The sequence below is a fragment of the Pyrus communis genome, chromosome 3 (genome assembly GCF_963583255.1).
Source record: "Pyrus communis chromosome 3, drPyrComm1.1, whole genome shotgun sequence".
Lineage (NCBI taxonomy): Eukaryota > Viridiplantae > Streptophyta > Magnoliopsida > Rosales > Rosaceae > Pyrus > Pyrus communis.
The window spans coordinates 24,163,317-24,178,368 of NC_084805.1; the positions used below are offsets into that span (position 1 = coordinate 24,163,317).

At 37.3% G+C, this 15,052-nt stretch overlaps 3 protein-coding genes across 3 annotated transcripts; 1 reads left to right on the forward strand and 2 right to left on the reverse strand.

The window, feature by feature from the left end:
• Window positions 1-1,306: 1,306 nt before the first annotated feature.
• On the forward strand, window positions 1,307-2,680 carry LOC137728482 (probable aspartyl protease At4g16563). The gene has a single exon (XM_068467258.1). The coding sequence runs from the start codon at window positions 1,388-1,390 to the stop codon at window positions 2,678-2,680; it is 1,293 nt and encodes a 430-aa protein (XP_068323359.1). The 5' UTR covers window positions 1,307-1,387.
• A 1,796-nt stretch (window positions 2,681-4,476) lies between these two features.
• Window positions 4,477-7,801, reverse strand: LOC137729509 (ras-related protein RABF2b). The gene is made up of 7 exons (XM_068468473.1): window positions 7,545-7,801; window positions 6,507-6,584; window positions 6,267-6,434; window positions 5,975-6,023; window positions 5,745-5,818; window positions 4,983-5,076; window positions 4,477-4,820 (listed from the first exon to the last, which is right to left on the reverse strand). Exons 1-7 carry the CDS (start codon window positions 7,581-7,583, stop codon window positions 4,720-4,722), a joined length of 603 nt encoding a protein of 200 aa, XP_068324574.1. The 5' UTR covers window positions 7,584-7,801; the 3' UTR covers window positions 4,477-4,719.
• A 4,378-nt stretch (window positions 7,802-12,179) lies between these two features.
• LOC137730312 (uncharacterized) lies at window positions 12,180-15,052 on the reverse strand. The gene is made up of 2 exons (XM_068469382.1): window positions 13,356-15,052; window positions 12,180-12,868 (listed from the first exon to the last, which is right to left on the reverse strand). Exons 1-2 carry the CDS (start codon window positions 14,143-14,145, stop codon window positions 12,495-12,497), a joined length of 1,164 nt encoding a protein of 387 aa, XP_068325483.1. The 5' UTR covers window positions 14,146-15,052; the 3' UTR covers window positions 12,180-12,494.

Here is a 15,052-nt window from a genome sequence, read left to right on the forward strand (position 1 = left end):
AACGTAGGTATCCAAAGTGTTGAGTGAGTAGTGTAGCCGTGCAGTGCAAATCAGAACTGAATTATTTGGCGAAAAGCTATTGTGACAAAATACTTTTCGAAGCTGATACTCTATATATATATATATAATGTGTTACTTTTATAACTAATAAACGAAAAGTTAGATAGAACCATATATCATGCAAAAACAATTCAAAAGTGCAAGCTTAGTTAACATGCATTCGACCAGCAGCAGATATCCGCAAACTTAATTAAAGAAAAGATGGCCAGGTGTCATCTTCCAATATCGTATTTTATTAACATTTGAAAGTACATTCTTAATTAATCCGTTAAAGTATGCAGTAAAAGTACAGCGACAGCTAGGGTTTAGGGTTTAGTGGCATGTAAATTATGTTCTAAGCATGTAAATTATGCAGCAAAGTACAGGTACAGCTAGGGTTTAGGGTTTAGTGGCATGTGTTATGTCCTAAGCATGTACAGATACAATTTTTATTAGGGGGTATACTGATACGAGTAATCTTCCTGAAATGGTAGTAAAACCCATGTGAGTTTATGGAATGGCAAGCAAGAACTGATCGGTCCTCGTCAGTATTATCCTTTGGTTTGAGGATGTTGCTTCTCCTCCAGCTGAGAAGGTTCCATGTCTGACATGTTCCAAATTCTATGTTCTTTTTGTTTTCGATAATGTTAATATGACCCATAAAACCCGCAGTTTTTGAAGCTTAGCAGATTTGCAGGGCATGATAGTAATTCGTGAGTGCCATTATGTATCTAGGAGTTTATGATGCATGAACTTGCTAATTATACTTAATAAAAGTTCACATTTTGGCAACAGCAAAGAAATTACAACGCATGAAATTTTAATCCAACTTCTCATCGGGTGTTCGAATTTGCTTAGTCGACCAAAACCTGTGTATAATATATAATAAGGCATGCGCAGTCTTTTTATGATTTCTGGTCTCTGTGTGTGTGTGTTATATCTGAGCATGCACGGATGCTATACATCCCTTCATGTGCGTGCGTACGTGTAGCGCACACACTCGCAATTCTAATTCAGAACCTCTAGATGATAAACATCTGTTACTCCATATGAGAAAACCCTAATGCAGCTCAGATAATTAGTCTACCTTTTAATTCATCGAATTAATGACCTCTATAAATAGGAACTACGTATAACAAGGATTCACCTGTCTCTTTACCTAATCTTTTGATCCCAAATGGCAACACCCCTCACCACTACCTCCCTTTTCCTTCTAGCCGTTGCAACATTCTTCAGTTTCAACCAAACCCTAGCCAGCCATAGCTCCAATTCTACTTCCCTGGTGCTTGGACTAACACATTCTCAGGTTTCCCTTCCAAGCCCGAAAGCATCTTCTTACTCGAAAAAGATGCCATCACAAGTGTCAGACATGGTAGAGCCATTGAGGGAAGTGAGAGATGGGTATTTGATATCTCTTAGTTTAGGGACACCCCCACAAGTCACTCAAGTATATATGGATACCGGGAGTGACCTAACTTGGGTTCCTTGTGGCAATCTTTCTTTTGTTTGCATAGATTGTGATGACGATAGGAACAACAAACTAATGCCCACTTTCTCTCCTTCAGCTTCTTCTTCGTCTATTAGAGACCTTTGTGGGAGCTCCTTTTGCATTGACATCCATAGCTCAGATAACTCTATCGATCCATGCACCATTGCTGGATGTTCGCTTGCTACCCTTCTTAAGGACACATGTCCTAGACCATGCCCTTCATTTGCTTACACTTATGGCGCAGGTGGGGTTGTCCAAGGGACACTTAGTAGAGACACGCTAAGGGTTCATGGAATTAGTACTACCCCCAACAATATTGTCACTAGGGAAATTCCCAAGTTTTGTTTTGGGTGCATCGCGTCTACCTATAAAGAGCCTATTGGGATTGCAGGGTTTGGTAGGGGAGCGCTTTCCCTCCCATCCCAATTAGGGTTTCTACATAAGGGCTTCTCTCATTGCTTCTTGGCTTTCAAGTATGCAAACAAACCTAATGTTTCAAGTCCACTAGTCGTAGGAGATGTTGCTATTTCTTCCAAAGAAAATTTGCAATTCACTCCAATGTTGAAGAGTCCCATGTACCCTAACAACTACTACATTGGTCTAGAGGCCATCACAATAGGTAATGCCAGCGCAGTAACACAAGTGCCCTCAAGCTTGAGAGAGTTTGATTCACAAGGCAATGGGGGTTTGCTGATTGACTCAGGAACCACTTACACTCATTTGCCTGAGCCATTTTACTCCAATCTTCTCTCCGTTCTCGAGTCAGTGATTTCGTATCCTAGAGCCAAGGAAATGGAGACAAAGACCTCTTTTGATCTTTGTTATTTAGTCCCACACACAATGAATAATACTATCACAAATCAGGAAGACCTACTATTTCCTCCAATAACTTTCCACTTCTTGAATAATGTGAGTCTTGCTTTGCCCCAAGGAAATCACTTCTATGCCATGGGAGCTCCAGTAAACTCGAGTGTGGTGAAATGCTTGTTGTTCCAAACAATGGATGATGGAGATTACGGGCCAGCCGGGGTATTCGGTAGCTTCCAGCAGCAAAATGTGGAGGTTGTGTATGACTTGGCGAAAGAGAGAATTGGCTTTCAGCCAATGGATTGTGCTTCAGCTGCAGCCTCTCAAGGACTTAACAGAAACTAAGTAACTCCCTCCCATGTTTTCATGATACGGTCGTTCTTGCTGTTTTAAAGTTGTGCATTTCAGCAGACAAAATAACGAGGCTTCGGCAATGGCAGTTTGAAATTTTGCATAATGTTATCTTTATTCTCCTTTTTTTTATTCAATTTAAAATGTCAGAAATAACAGAGTGAGAAAAAAAAAGCGTGCGGGAATCACTTCCCTATGCCGATTGGTAACAACTGAGAATTGCGAGCTAACGATACGAAACGAACAGAATAGAGCATTGAACATACACGATAAGTAGTAGGAGGCCTGCAAGTATGGATGTGCTAAAAGTCGGATCTTCATGTTGAAAAACAAAAGTGCTTTCTGCCTCAGATAGGCTTATAATAAGCCGCTTATCAGGACAGCACAAACAAAACACCAATAGATAAGATGTACTGATACAGCTTGAAGGAGATGTTTTTTTTTAAATGAAAACTAATGAAAAGAAATTCAAAACTTTACATTTTAATCAAAAGTCATTAAATAACTTTATTTAATGATAAGAACAAGTGAAGGGAAAAAAAAAAAAAAAAAAAAACTTCTCAAACGTGTGTGCAGTCTCCTTTGCCGTTGCATCTTTGGCTGCTTCTTTTTTCAGTACCCATCCACTGGGGTCCAAAAATTGCCTGCCAAAGCAACTCCAATCATGGTTGCTCCAATATCTATTTTACAGCACACACCTCTATATATTTGTACTATATATATATTCACACACACACATACCCTACTACATATTATATATTATGGACATATGAAGCACTGAAGACTACCTTGTGCAACTTTATTTACCACACTACTACCTTGTATACCTACAATTTTAATTTACATGATGCACCATTGAGACGAATCCGATGTTCCCAACAATTTCCATCCACGAAACCGTCGACGCTGTGAGATGCTTTGTAAATTGTATGGTAACCAAAATTCAGGGTTTTTAAGTCCACACAGATATTGAAATGATTGAAGACTTGAGATGCTTTTGAAATTGAAGGACATGCAGTGGGGGTATGATCTGGGCTCATATCTGTGGGTGTATTTGATTTTATTGATTTCATTTGCATTATTTTTTTTTTTTTGCAGAGGGAGAAGGTGAGATTGTAGGTGGAGGAGAAGAGGAAGCCACAAATGGGTGGACAATAAAAGACAATTAAGTAATTGGTATAGAAAGTTAAGAAATCAAAGAGATACAGAGAAAATTTGATGAGTATCGGACAAAATTAGAAGTAGAAAATGTGTTTGGAATGTGAGAATGTGCCAAAAACAATCAAGAGGAGGAGAGAGAAAAATATAATACCGTTAAGTTTCATAAATAATTTACGTGAAAATGCGCATCAATTTTATTTTTCTTTTACTTTTTTTTTAATATTAAATTATGTCTTTTTCATTAAAATTTAAGATCTTTTTATCCTGTTTATTAAAATTTAAGAATTTTTCATTAATTTTATCTTTTTCATTAAATAAAGTTATAGCATAATTTTTTATTAAAATAAACTTAGCCCAAAACTTTTTCATGAAAGTTCCCATTTTTCAAAACGGACGAGTTTTCAAACCCAACTAATATAATGCTACTAAAGTACTAACAACTTGCCCAAATGAATCCCACAATTGCTAGCCACAGCACGTATCGATTTCGATTTTCAAACATCCCTATTTTTCTTACTAAGCTGAACTGTAAAATGATGCTAATATATGTACTTTGTGCGTGTGGGTGCTGAAAACTGGGCAACAAGGACCGACTTCGTAGTTTCCACTAAAATTATGTTCAGTTCTAATTAAAGAACAAGAATTCTTATTAGTTACTACCAAACATCCGAGTATTTTCATGCCAAACCATTTCATTACAAGAAAAGACAATCACAACCTCCATATCTAAACAAACATGCATATACAAATCTGAATTCAATGTACACATTCAAGTGAAACTCGATAGCTGATATATCATGTTTCCACCGTGAGTTACGCGAGCTATTGTGGAAATACCGAGCAGGCAGTGACCGAAAGCACCGCAGAAGGTTCTATGAGCAACAAGACGAGCTTGCCACCCTTTCAGAAGGTCTGTCCATAAGAACCATTCCTGCGGGGTTCTGCACAGGCTGCACTCGAGGTAATCTCTTTGCTGTACCCCAAAACAGAAGAAAACCGCAATCAGATCACTAAATTACATTATAACAAAAACCAAATAAGCAAAAAGACGCGCGTAAATCCATTTTTTAACAGTTAATTCATTGCGCTGAAATGGGTAGATGCTATTGCCCCTCTAAAGACCTTATAAAAGTACCTATCTCATAGAAAATGTCATTGACATTGTCTGCAGTTTTTGCAGAGGTTTCCAGGAAGAAAAGGCCATTCTCTTGAGCATATGATTGTGCATCCTGTAACAGCAGCAGCAATTATACGAGCAGCACTCAGAATGAATATACATATAAGTTATAACAAATAGATTCTAGTCAAGTAAGCTCCACTAAACATCGAACTTTATTATACAGTTCCTTTTGTTTGTCCATTCTTTCAAAGTAACCTCTTCAAGGAAACAAATATAAATTTTAATTTCACATTATTTAAATCTTTTTCACACATTTTTCATACGTCTGAAACACTAGTTTCAGAAAAGTGCAGTACCACAAATTGAGATACACAACCTGGAGTACATGAACTACAGTCTGCAAGCGTAGGGAAATATACTTAGTTGCTTCAAACTTCAAAACTAAATATCAACATTGGATAGATGAAAAGGGACAGAGAAAAAGACAGCTTGCAGTTACCCATGTCATATAATACGTGCAGAATGGAGAACTGGAAGATATTACTATAAGAATGAAACTGTAATAATGTTGTCCAACACTAATATATAAGCATACTTTATACAAGAAGAACGAATGATTCCCAGAATATATTCATAATGTTCTTCAAAATTTTAAATTCCATTCATCTGGAAAGCTGTTACTTTTCAAGAATGAGGCATTTGGACAGGAAAAATATCTAGTGATATAAAAGTTCAACCAGTAAGCAGAACAAAAGAAAGCAGAAAGTAATGACTTACCTCTGCTGGCACTTTCCTGGCCTCCACCAGATCCGCTTTATTACCAGCTAGTGCCATAACCATGTTTGGGTTACCTTGTCATATGACAAACAAATAAAATTATTAAAAATCAATGTCATAATGGGAAAACTAAAGAAGCCAGTACCAAAACTTAGCATACATTAGTTTCCATGCCCCATCAATTAAATAGAGGAATGTCTACAGGCTACAATAAAGTGATAAAAAAATACCTTGTGACTTGAGTTCGAGGACCCATTTTTTTGCTCGCTCAAATGAGGCCTACAAGAAAAGTAAAATTAAATTTCTATTTAAGATGTATTTGACTTAATATATCAACTTAGCTAAAAAATGAGACACAAAAGCAATAAATGATAAGATATCCAATAGAAACAACCTTCAACTAGGGATGACTAAAAAGCCTTAATTCTACTGAATGAATGCAAATTCAACATCAACAAAGAAATAAATTTCATGGAAATCTAAAATTCCAAACACTGGAAAAAATGTTTTCAGAATACTCACTTGATTTGTTAAATCATACACAATAATTGCAGCAGCAGCTCCTCTGTAATACATTGGCGCCAAACTATGGTACCTCTCTTGACCTGCTGTATCCCAAATCTCAAATTTTACAGTTGCATCGTTTACAGCCAATGTTTGTGAGAAGAAGGCAGCACCTATTGTTGATTCCTGTATCATACAAAAAAGGGTAATGGTCTGGACCAAAAAGAAAAGGCTTCCTTTGAAAGTTATAGAACAAACCTGAAATTCAATGAATTGTCCTTTTACAAAGCGCAACACCAGACTAGACTTCCCAGCTCCAACATCCCCAAGAAGCACCTGAACCAGCACATCAAACATCAAACTGGTAATGACGAAATGCAATACCCAAAGAAAAATAATAAACAAAATACTAAAAATTATACATCACATTATGCTAAACTGCATATGCCTACATATATTCGAATTAGTGATCAGTATATTAGCAAACATCTTTCAAAGAAAGCACAACCTTTATGTTGACATGGACTCCTGCTTTTACATTTGTATTGCTACTTATAATATGGTAGCATTGTGGCAATACTGACATCATATACCAATAAAGTTATGAGACTTGCACCAGTCACAGTATGTTCATTTGTTCTCAGAGACCCTCGGGTTAAAACATCGGAACCAGACCGAGATAAACAAGAATACGAAAGAGTAATAACTTTGGTCTAAACGGATAGGAATCCTAACAAGCTTTCAGTCCCATTTTTTCTCAATGCAGCGAGGATGCTAAAATAAATTAAAAAACCAAGACCATACACAAGCAAGAATACAACTATGGAAAAACAAAAGAGCAAAATTTTGACATTAAAAGATGTTGTAATTGACTACCATTCCAGGGTTTAAAGAAAAGAAAAAAAAAGGATATTGTTAACCCACATCCTTTATGTTAATTAAAGCAATCAAATCCATTAATAACGAAACATAAATCCAAATATGAACTGGCCTGAAAATACACAATCATCTGAATATTACGCATAAATCATGCAGAACAAAATTCACAGCTGAACAAATCAGACCCAAATCAGAATATCCAAAATCCAAAACAAATTCCATGAGAAACAAACCAAACCCACATCACAATTATCATTGAATCATACACAAACCGATCAAAAACACAAAATTTCCTAAACCCCAATTGAAATTACACAAACCCCATACAGGACAGCATCAAAGATCAATCAGAATCGCACAATTTCATAAAATTGAATAGAAAGCAGGCTCAAGAAAAGGGCAAGCAGAAACGTGTACCAATTTGGCATTGATGTTCTTGTTCCCGGCGGTGGCCATGAGTGCAATGGATTGAAAATTGATGAGATCAGAAAGTCGAGCAGAATTTGAGGCAGAGGAACGCAGACGTTGACGAAGAAGGCAAGATGGGGTCTGATGCAAGCAGAAGCAGAAGAAGAAGAAGAAGAAGAAGGCGGCAAATCGAGGAAGGATCCTAAAAGCCAAGCCAAGACCAACAACCCTTCTCTCTCTCTCTCTCTCTCTTCTCGAATGCGAAGACCTTTACTGAAGCAAATGACCTTTTTTTTTCAACGGAATATTATTATTTCCAATTATTTTATTTTATTTAATACCAAACGTGTTCCGCGTGGCAAAGCGTACGAGACGGAATAATCTTCTTTCATCGTTCCGGTCCAACCAGGCCAACCAGCCTGTCTACTCAGCTTCCACTTGGGCACCTTTTGTTTAAGATAATGAGCTCATTCGACGGGCTTGGACTTGAAGTTGAGGCCCAACACAATCATGGACCGGCCTAGTACTTTTGAGGCCCAACACATTCCCGGGATTAAGTTGGCGAATTGGAGTCTTTTCCTTCGAACCTGTATCCCGATTTAAACCATTTTCCTTAGAGGGTACCCTTATAATATTGGGACGTGATATCAACATATTTTTTTTTATTTTTCATACATTTTTTTTAATTTTCGATCGTTGGATCAGATGAATTGAAGAAAATCAAAAGACAAAAATTAATAAAGGATGTATGAGAAGTAAAAAAAATGTGTTTGGATATCACATCCCATAATATTTTGTGAGCTATTAACTCACACAAGAAACGTCACGTGACTCACTTAATAAAATATGTGACATGCATGAATTAGGCGTTCAAGAACCAAGACCCCTTTCGGTAATTTTCTGTAAAGCAATTTTTGAAGAATTGTTTTGTAAAACAGAAACGACAAATAGGATTTCGCATTTTATGACTTGAACATGTGTTTGGTAGTTTAATTCAAGATTGATTTTTGGGAAATGAAAATCTTGAAAATGCTTCTGGTAACTATATTTAAAATGTCAAAATTCATATTTGGTAGTAATGGTGGCGGTGGTGGTATTCAAGATTGAATTTTGAGAACGAAAAACTTTGAAAACACATCTGGTAACTATATCTATATCTAACATGTCAAAATTCGTGTTTGGTAGTAATAGTGACAGTGGTGGCAGCTATCGTGGTTGAGAAAGGTGGTAGTGGTGAGGGTGGGGTGGGCATGGTGGAGGTGGTGGTAGCAGTAGCTATGATAAGGGTAATGAAGGGAGGGGGGGATGTGGTGATGGTGGTAGTGGCAACGATTGTGATGGGATGTGGTGGTGGTGGTCGTAGCAGTGAGACAATAGAGGTGGTGATGGCCATGGTGACGGGAGTGACGACGGTGGATAACATGGTGGTGGTGGTGGTGGTGGTGGTGGTGAGAGCAAAGGTGCAAGTGGTAATTATGTCATTTTGAGCATTGTGAGACGATGGAGGTGGTGGTGGCCATGGTAGCGAGGGTGATGGCAGTGGTGATGATGATGGCGAGACATTAAAGAATGTTATGATGGTGGTGGTGGAGATGGTGATGGTAGTGGTGGCTTTATAATGTATCTTTTATTTTCTATTATTTTGAAAACTGTTTTTGGAAAACAAAAGAAACATCAATTTGATGTTCTACAAGCTTAGGTTAAATAAATATGAGATTTTATTTTCATAAAACAGTTTGCCAATCGCATTTTTCACCCATCTTTGTATTTGTAAAACGAGAAACTGTTTTGTAAAATGTTAACAAATGAACCCTAAAATTTTTAAGTGCAGCAAACAACATCTTTATACCTTGATTAGAATTTATCCTAATTAGTGAGAACTTTAAAGTTTGTAAAGATAGAAATATAATTGCAAGGGAAGTATGAGGCTATCTTCACAACTCCTTCACTTAGCCGACATCATAACTCCTCCCAAAGATTCAATCTAAAACATCGTGTTTTTCATGTGAATGCGAACTACGAAAATGAGGCTAAAATCCACACACGCACCTCCACTGCGGCGGTACGTACGACCTCTCTTTTTCTCCACGTACGTACTTCTGATCGGATATCATTTCACATGTTTGCAAATACTTTACTTTGATTCATTACAATGACGTATTTGATTTTCATGCCTTGGGTTTGCTTTTTCTACGTTTTTTTGCACAGTGCACATGTTCAACATGGCAGAGCTACTAAAGGACTAGAGTGGTTTTAGATCCATCATGACAACTGTCTAAAAAATTTCTAGCCGCTTCAAGCTTGCAATTGTAGAACAATGAAACATAATGAAGAAGATGAATTGTCCTTATGAAGAAGTTGAGTCCAACGATGTCATGTTTTATATTTTTTTGACAGTTTTGTTTATTCGGTTTTTGTGATTTAGTGAAACTCAGGGGTGGAGTTTTAAAATCAATTTTAATGTTATTTCTAAAGCAACATAATTAACTATTATTGCAACCCTTCTCTTTGCCCTCCTTCTTCAGTCAAACGATTCAAACCAGATTTCTTTGTATTTTCTTCCTATAATTTCTATTGAATTTGGTGGGTCTTTCAATTTTGTGAAAATTAGTTCAATTGCTCATGTTATGAGTTTGAAATTTATTCTTAATACGGATATAAAAGACCCTCTCTCACAAAGAGTTCTCGCTCCGCCAGTGTCAACATGTATTCATGTCTTTCCTGCATATTGGATAAATTGGCAAAATACATATGGCTATAGAAGAGCAGAAGACCCCTTTGTATATTTGTAGTATTTTGTAGGTTACTTTGTTTTTTAGATAATGGTTTGACCTTTCAACAAGCGATGCAGGTTTAGGTTAGGTATCTCTACGCGTAAAAAAAAAATATTAAAAATATGATTTTAGCCCTTGAAATTCAAGTTTCTTTACATATATAAAACTCGATATAGTCTTTTTACCTGAATAAAACTCAATGACTAGGCTCCATATAAGCAAATTCATTAATTTTGTATTATGTCTCTAATGGAGATGGAACGACATGTGTTAGTGAGCTCTACTTCTATTAGATAAATGATACAAATGATGGTTCAAAGTGTAACATTACTCATACTATGTATAACTTGATGCAGATGACCTAGACTCTTGGGTCAACTTATCCACCAGTAGTGCAATCTTATATGGAACTAGGCACGTGATAGTACTATACCATCAAAATTCAACCCAAATTTCCTCGTAGCACTTATACAACTAACTCATTGCATGGTAATACGAACACTTACATATAACATGAATCAATATGTCAATCCATGCATCAAAGATGTTAGTATACTATTTGCATGGTAATAGGTACGTACCTCTTCATTTTTCTTTCAAATATTGCATTTTTAAGTCAATACAATAAAATTTTCTTCCTCACTTGAACAGTGGATTCCAAAATCATTAACGATTTTTTCATAGATATAATTACATACAGTATTTCAGCTACTGATATCAATCATAGATCACCTAGAACCTACTTAACATGTTGAAGAAAACCAATCAGAAGTGCAAATCGCGCAAGCAAAGCCATAAAACATATCGTAGTACCACAATGACTATAACTCGTGTTTAAGTTTTCCATACAAACGATATTAGAGGGAGATTAAAGCTTTAACAATACATAATTAGGAAAAAGTTGAATTGAAATAGAAAAATTAAGCAGAGATAAAGAAAAGGGTAATGTAAATTAATGTGGGTGTCTTTATATGAAAAGGAGAAAGACTTATATAATCGAGATTCGAGGAGGTTAGCTCCTCCCTGTGACCGTGAAAGTGTATGTGATGCCCTCCAAGGGAAAAAAGTTGAACTTTAGCACACTCCTTTTGTCAGAGGCACACAGCCAGCGAGGGCTACCAAATTAGCCAATAATGATCTCTCTCTCTCTCTCTCTCCTCTCACACTCACACATATGAAAACCTACTTTTGCAGCTTGCAACGCGACACCACACAGGACAGGAGAAAGAAAATAAAAGAACATCTCCTCCATTGATTCAACCACCAATAATACCAACAAAAGATGACAGATGAAGGATCAATGGATGGCATATTGGTAACTGTAGTGCAATGTCCAAAGGGCATCCTTCCCCTCTCAGAGATCATTGACTGGTCGCCTTTGACCAGTCTTTTGGGAAGCACTTGTCTCTCTGCGTTTTTGCAGTACTACTGCTAACTGATCAGTACTCGCTTTCTTCTCTCTCTCTCATCTGTACCTCATAAATGATACATGAATAAGCTCAATCTCCACTTCGATTTTCACTGCGTGACATACACTATCCAATCATATAGTATGTGTTTAACTTCTCTGCTATTAAGTTGATTTTTGATGTGTATGAGAGAGTTCATGGGAAAAATTGCATAACATCTGTTTAATTCCTCTGTATATAACATGAACCAAGCAATCTGCATTATGCATTTTCAAAACTTTAAGAAAATAATTTCATGACTGTAGGAGATAAAAGTTGTGGCATGGATACACCGTTATTACTACACGACGCCAAAATGACGACGTATTCTTGTTATGCAAGTTGTTCTTGTTAGCTACATGATCGAATGATAATATTAAAACCATAGACCATGGTTTACCCCCATGATTATCAGGTTAAATCACTTGGTAATTACAAGTGTGATCACATATCTATACATTGTGTGTTTGAGTGAGAGAAGTTAATAAGAAAAAGAAAAAACACATAATTAGAATCGTTAGTAAGTGAATCCAATAACATGAAACTCAAAACACAAATGGGGTTTATCTAGTCAAAAGGAAAATATGACAAATTAAGGGGTTTATAAATTATGTACAACCACCAAATGAGATCAATGAAATCTCTACCTCTCTCTTTTTCTATCTTATGGTCATATAAATAAATAGAAAATATTAATGTAAATTAATTAAGATGATGATGATCACTAATTAATTTAATCAATTTGGAGGTGGCTGTTGGTTCTTGTTGGAAGCCAAGGCATGGATGGAATTTGCAAGCTTGTTAATGGCATCAATGAGGCCATTAATGCCTTGCCTGTTGATCTCAGTCTTAGTTTCCTCGATCTGTAGCCTTCTCTCATGCAAACTCAACATCTCTCTGTGCCTCCTCTCTTCTCTCTCCTCACAGCCCTGAAGTGCTTCTGCAATCAAGGAAGCACCTCCAGCGATGGCAGTTCCCACTTCACTTGAGGTGCTTGCGCTCACGGTTCCACTGGTTCCTCCTTGATCTCCACCGCCATCACCTCCACCTCTTCCACTTGCCCTCCTCCTCCTTTTAGCTGGTGAGTCTGAATGCTCACTTGTATCAGAATCTGATATTATTTCACACGTCTCCCAATAGTCAAAATGTTGTTGCACTAATTCAACGAATCGATGTATACTAACTCATCATATTATTAATCATTCATTAGCATGCAATGCACACAATAATTATCAATACTACCCTTTTTTTCTTTTCCATGAAATAATAGAAAGTCCATAAATAAATCTTTTATTAGTGGAGAAATTGGCCTAAAATTTAACAGAACTTATGGTTTGATTGGAATATATAAGTACCAATAAATTAGTTGTTTAATTAAGCTTTTACTTCATGAACAAGTGATTAAACATATTAACGTTAGGGACCTGCTATTTGTACTCCAATTAACTCTTCCTCTAAGTGCTTTTAGTGCTAATAACTTATGCATTTTCTTCACAAATTTGGTGGAATAATAAAAATGAAAAATCCAATAATTATTGAGGGGAGAGAGAGAGAGAGAGAGAGAGAGAGAGAGAGAGAGAGAGAGAGAGAGAGAGTACCTACTGTGGGCATCACCTGTGCGTATTGGAGAGCAGGTGGTGGTTGGGCTGCCAGTGTAGCTGGTGGAAGAAGTGGCAATGCTGCAATTGTTGGAACTGAGATTTGATGATGATGTTGCAGAACTGGAGGAGGAGGAGGAGGAGGAGGCAGTGAAGAAGAAGGCTGCTGATGAACACCAGTGGTACTAATTATAGGCCTCTCCAAACCATACCCAATATTTGGACTAATCCCAACATTTGAACCAGAAACAGAAGCTCCTCCCACCACCTGATGACCTCTAATCTGATAACCACCACCACCAGCAGCTTCTCTCCTCTCCACTACATCCACCAAAGCCTCATAAATCTGAAGCACCATATTTGTAGGCAAGTTCCTCTCCTTCCTCTCATTCTTCTCAAGCTTCCAATAAGATGCACTACCTTCTTCTCCTTTCCCTTCTCCCACATTAGTAATCTTCCTCTCATATTCTCTCACTTTCTTGTAATCCCTCATGAGATTGTCCCACTTGTCATTGCACTGGTTTTGGCTTCTCAAACAACCTTTTTTCCAACAGTAGTCCTCCACCCACTTCCACCTGAGCTCAGCTGGTTTGCCCATTGATCTTGTTGTCTGTTCAGTTCCTCCACTACTACTACTACCCCCTTCCCCACCCCCACTTCTCTTCATTCTTCTCTCATCATCCATCTTCTTTGCCTCTATCAGAATCATTGTCTCCCCCACTGTCCAGTTCCCTTTCCTGTAGTCCCTCATGATCACACTGCTAGTACCATTTCCTCCTTGTCCAGCCATCACCAAAATGCATGCAGCATTCCCCTAGACCTAGAGAGAGAGAGATCAGAGAGAGAGAGGGGAGGGAAAAATGGTGTAATGGGTCCTTTATGGAGGGTGGATTTGATTTGATGGCTGTGTTACTGTGGTGTTCAAACCAGTCAAACCTCAATGAGATTATTGCTAATTTAGGAAAGGGGTAATTAATGGGGTTACCTTAAAAATGATCTATGGCTCTTAAACAACGCTCTTAAGTGGTGTTTGATGTTGCCATGTATGGTTTGTAGTTTTGCAGGAGGAGAGGGTTTTTCGGTTTTTGCATCAAGAGGGGGAGAAGATAAATGGGAAGTAAAGACGGAGGTACCTGTTTACACTATTAACCCATAGCTATGATGTATTTTGTATTGTTTCTTTTTGTCTTAAAATTTTCAACCTTTTTGAGAGCTTGAGGGTTGATCTTACACCATGTAAAATCTTCAAAGATTAAAGTTCAAATCTGAATCTACTTATTCAAACCACTACTGCTCCCCACAGTGAAGGAAAGAGAGAGAGAGAGGCTGTGAGGGTAGAGAGAGAGAGAGAGAGAGAGTCTGTGACAGTAAAGTACCATTATAAGAAAAGGCCAAGCAAATCCATTCAAACTGACATCTACAACAAACCCCAAAAATTTTCAGAGAGTGAGAGAGATTTGAAGAGAAAAAAATGCAGTGCCTGCTGGCATTAGAGAGGTCAATACATGACTGTCACTCACCCCTACCCGTGGTGTAGCTTCTCATCATGACGCCCGTTCAAATTGTAGATTTTCTTTTTTTTTTCATTTTAACCTAACCACAGCTAAAACCTAAAAGTGAAGAGAATATTAGCTTTTCTGATCTTGCATTTCTGCTTTTGTTGTTAATTTTTATTGAATGAATTAAATGAAAGTCAA

Bases quoted from the DNA above. Each gene is read 5' to 3' on its own strand.
- LOC137728482 (XM_068467258.1), top strand. From the start codon at position 1,388: ATGCCATCACAAGTGTCAGACATGGTAGAGCCATTGAGGGAAGTGAGA.
- LOC137730312 (XM_068469382.1), bottom strand. From the start codon at position 14,145: ATGGCTGGACAAGGAGGAAATGGTACTAGCAGTGTGATCATGAGGGAC. The intron at 12,869-13,355 runs GTACTCTCTCTC...AAATAATATCAG, and splicing joins ACAGGTGATGCCCACAGTAG to ATTCTGATACAAGTGAGCAT.
- LOC137729509 (XM_068468473.1), bottom strand. From the start codon at position 7,583: ATGGCCACCGCCGGGAACAAGAACATCAATGCCAAATTG. The intron at 6,024-6,266 runs GTGAGTATTCTG...CTTTTCTTGTAG, and splicing joins TGTATGATTTAACAAATCAA to GCCTCATTTGAGCGAGCAAA. The intron at 4,821-4,982 runs GTACTTTTATAA...TTTGGGGTACAG, and splicing joins TGACATTTTCTATGAGATAG to CAAAGAGATTACCTCGAGTG.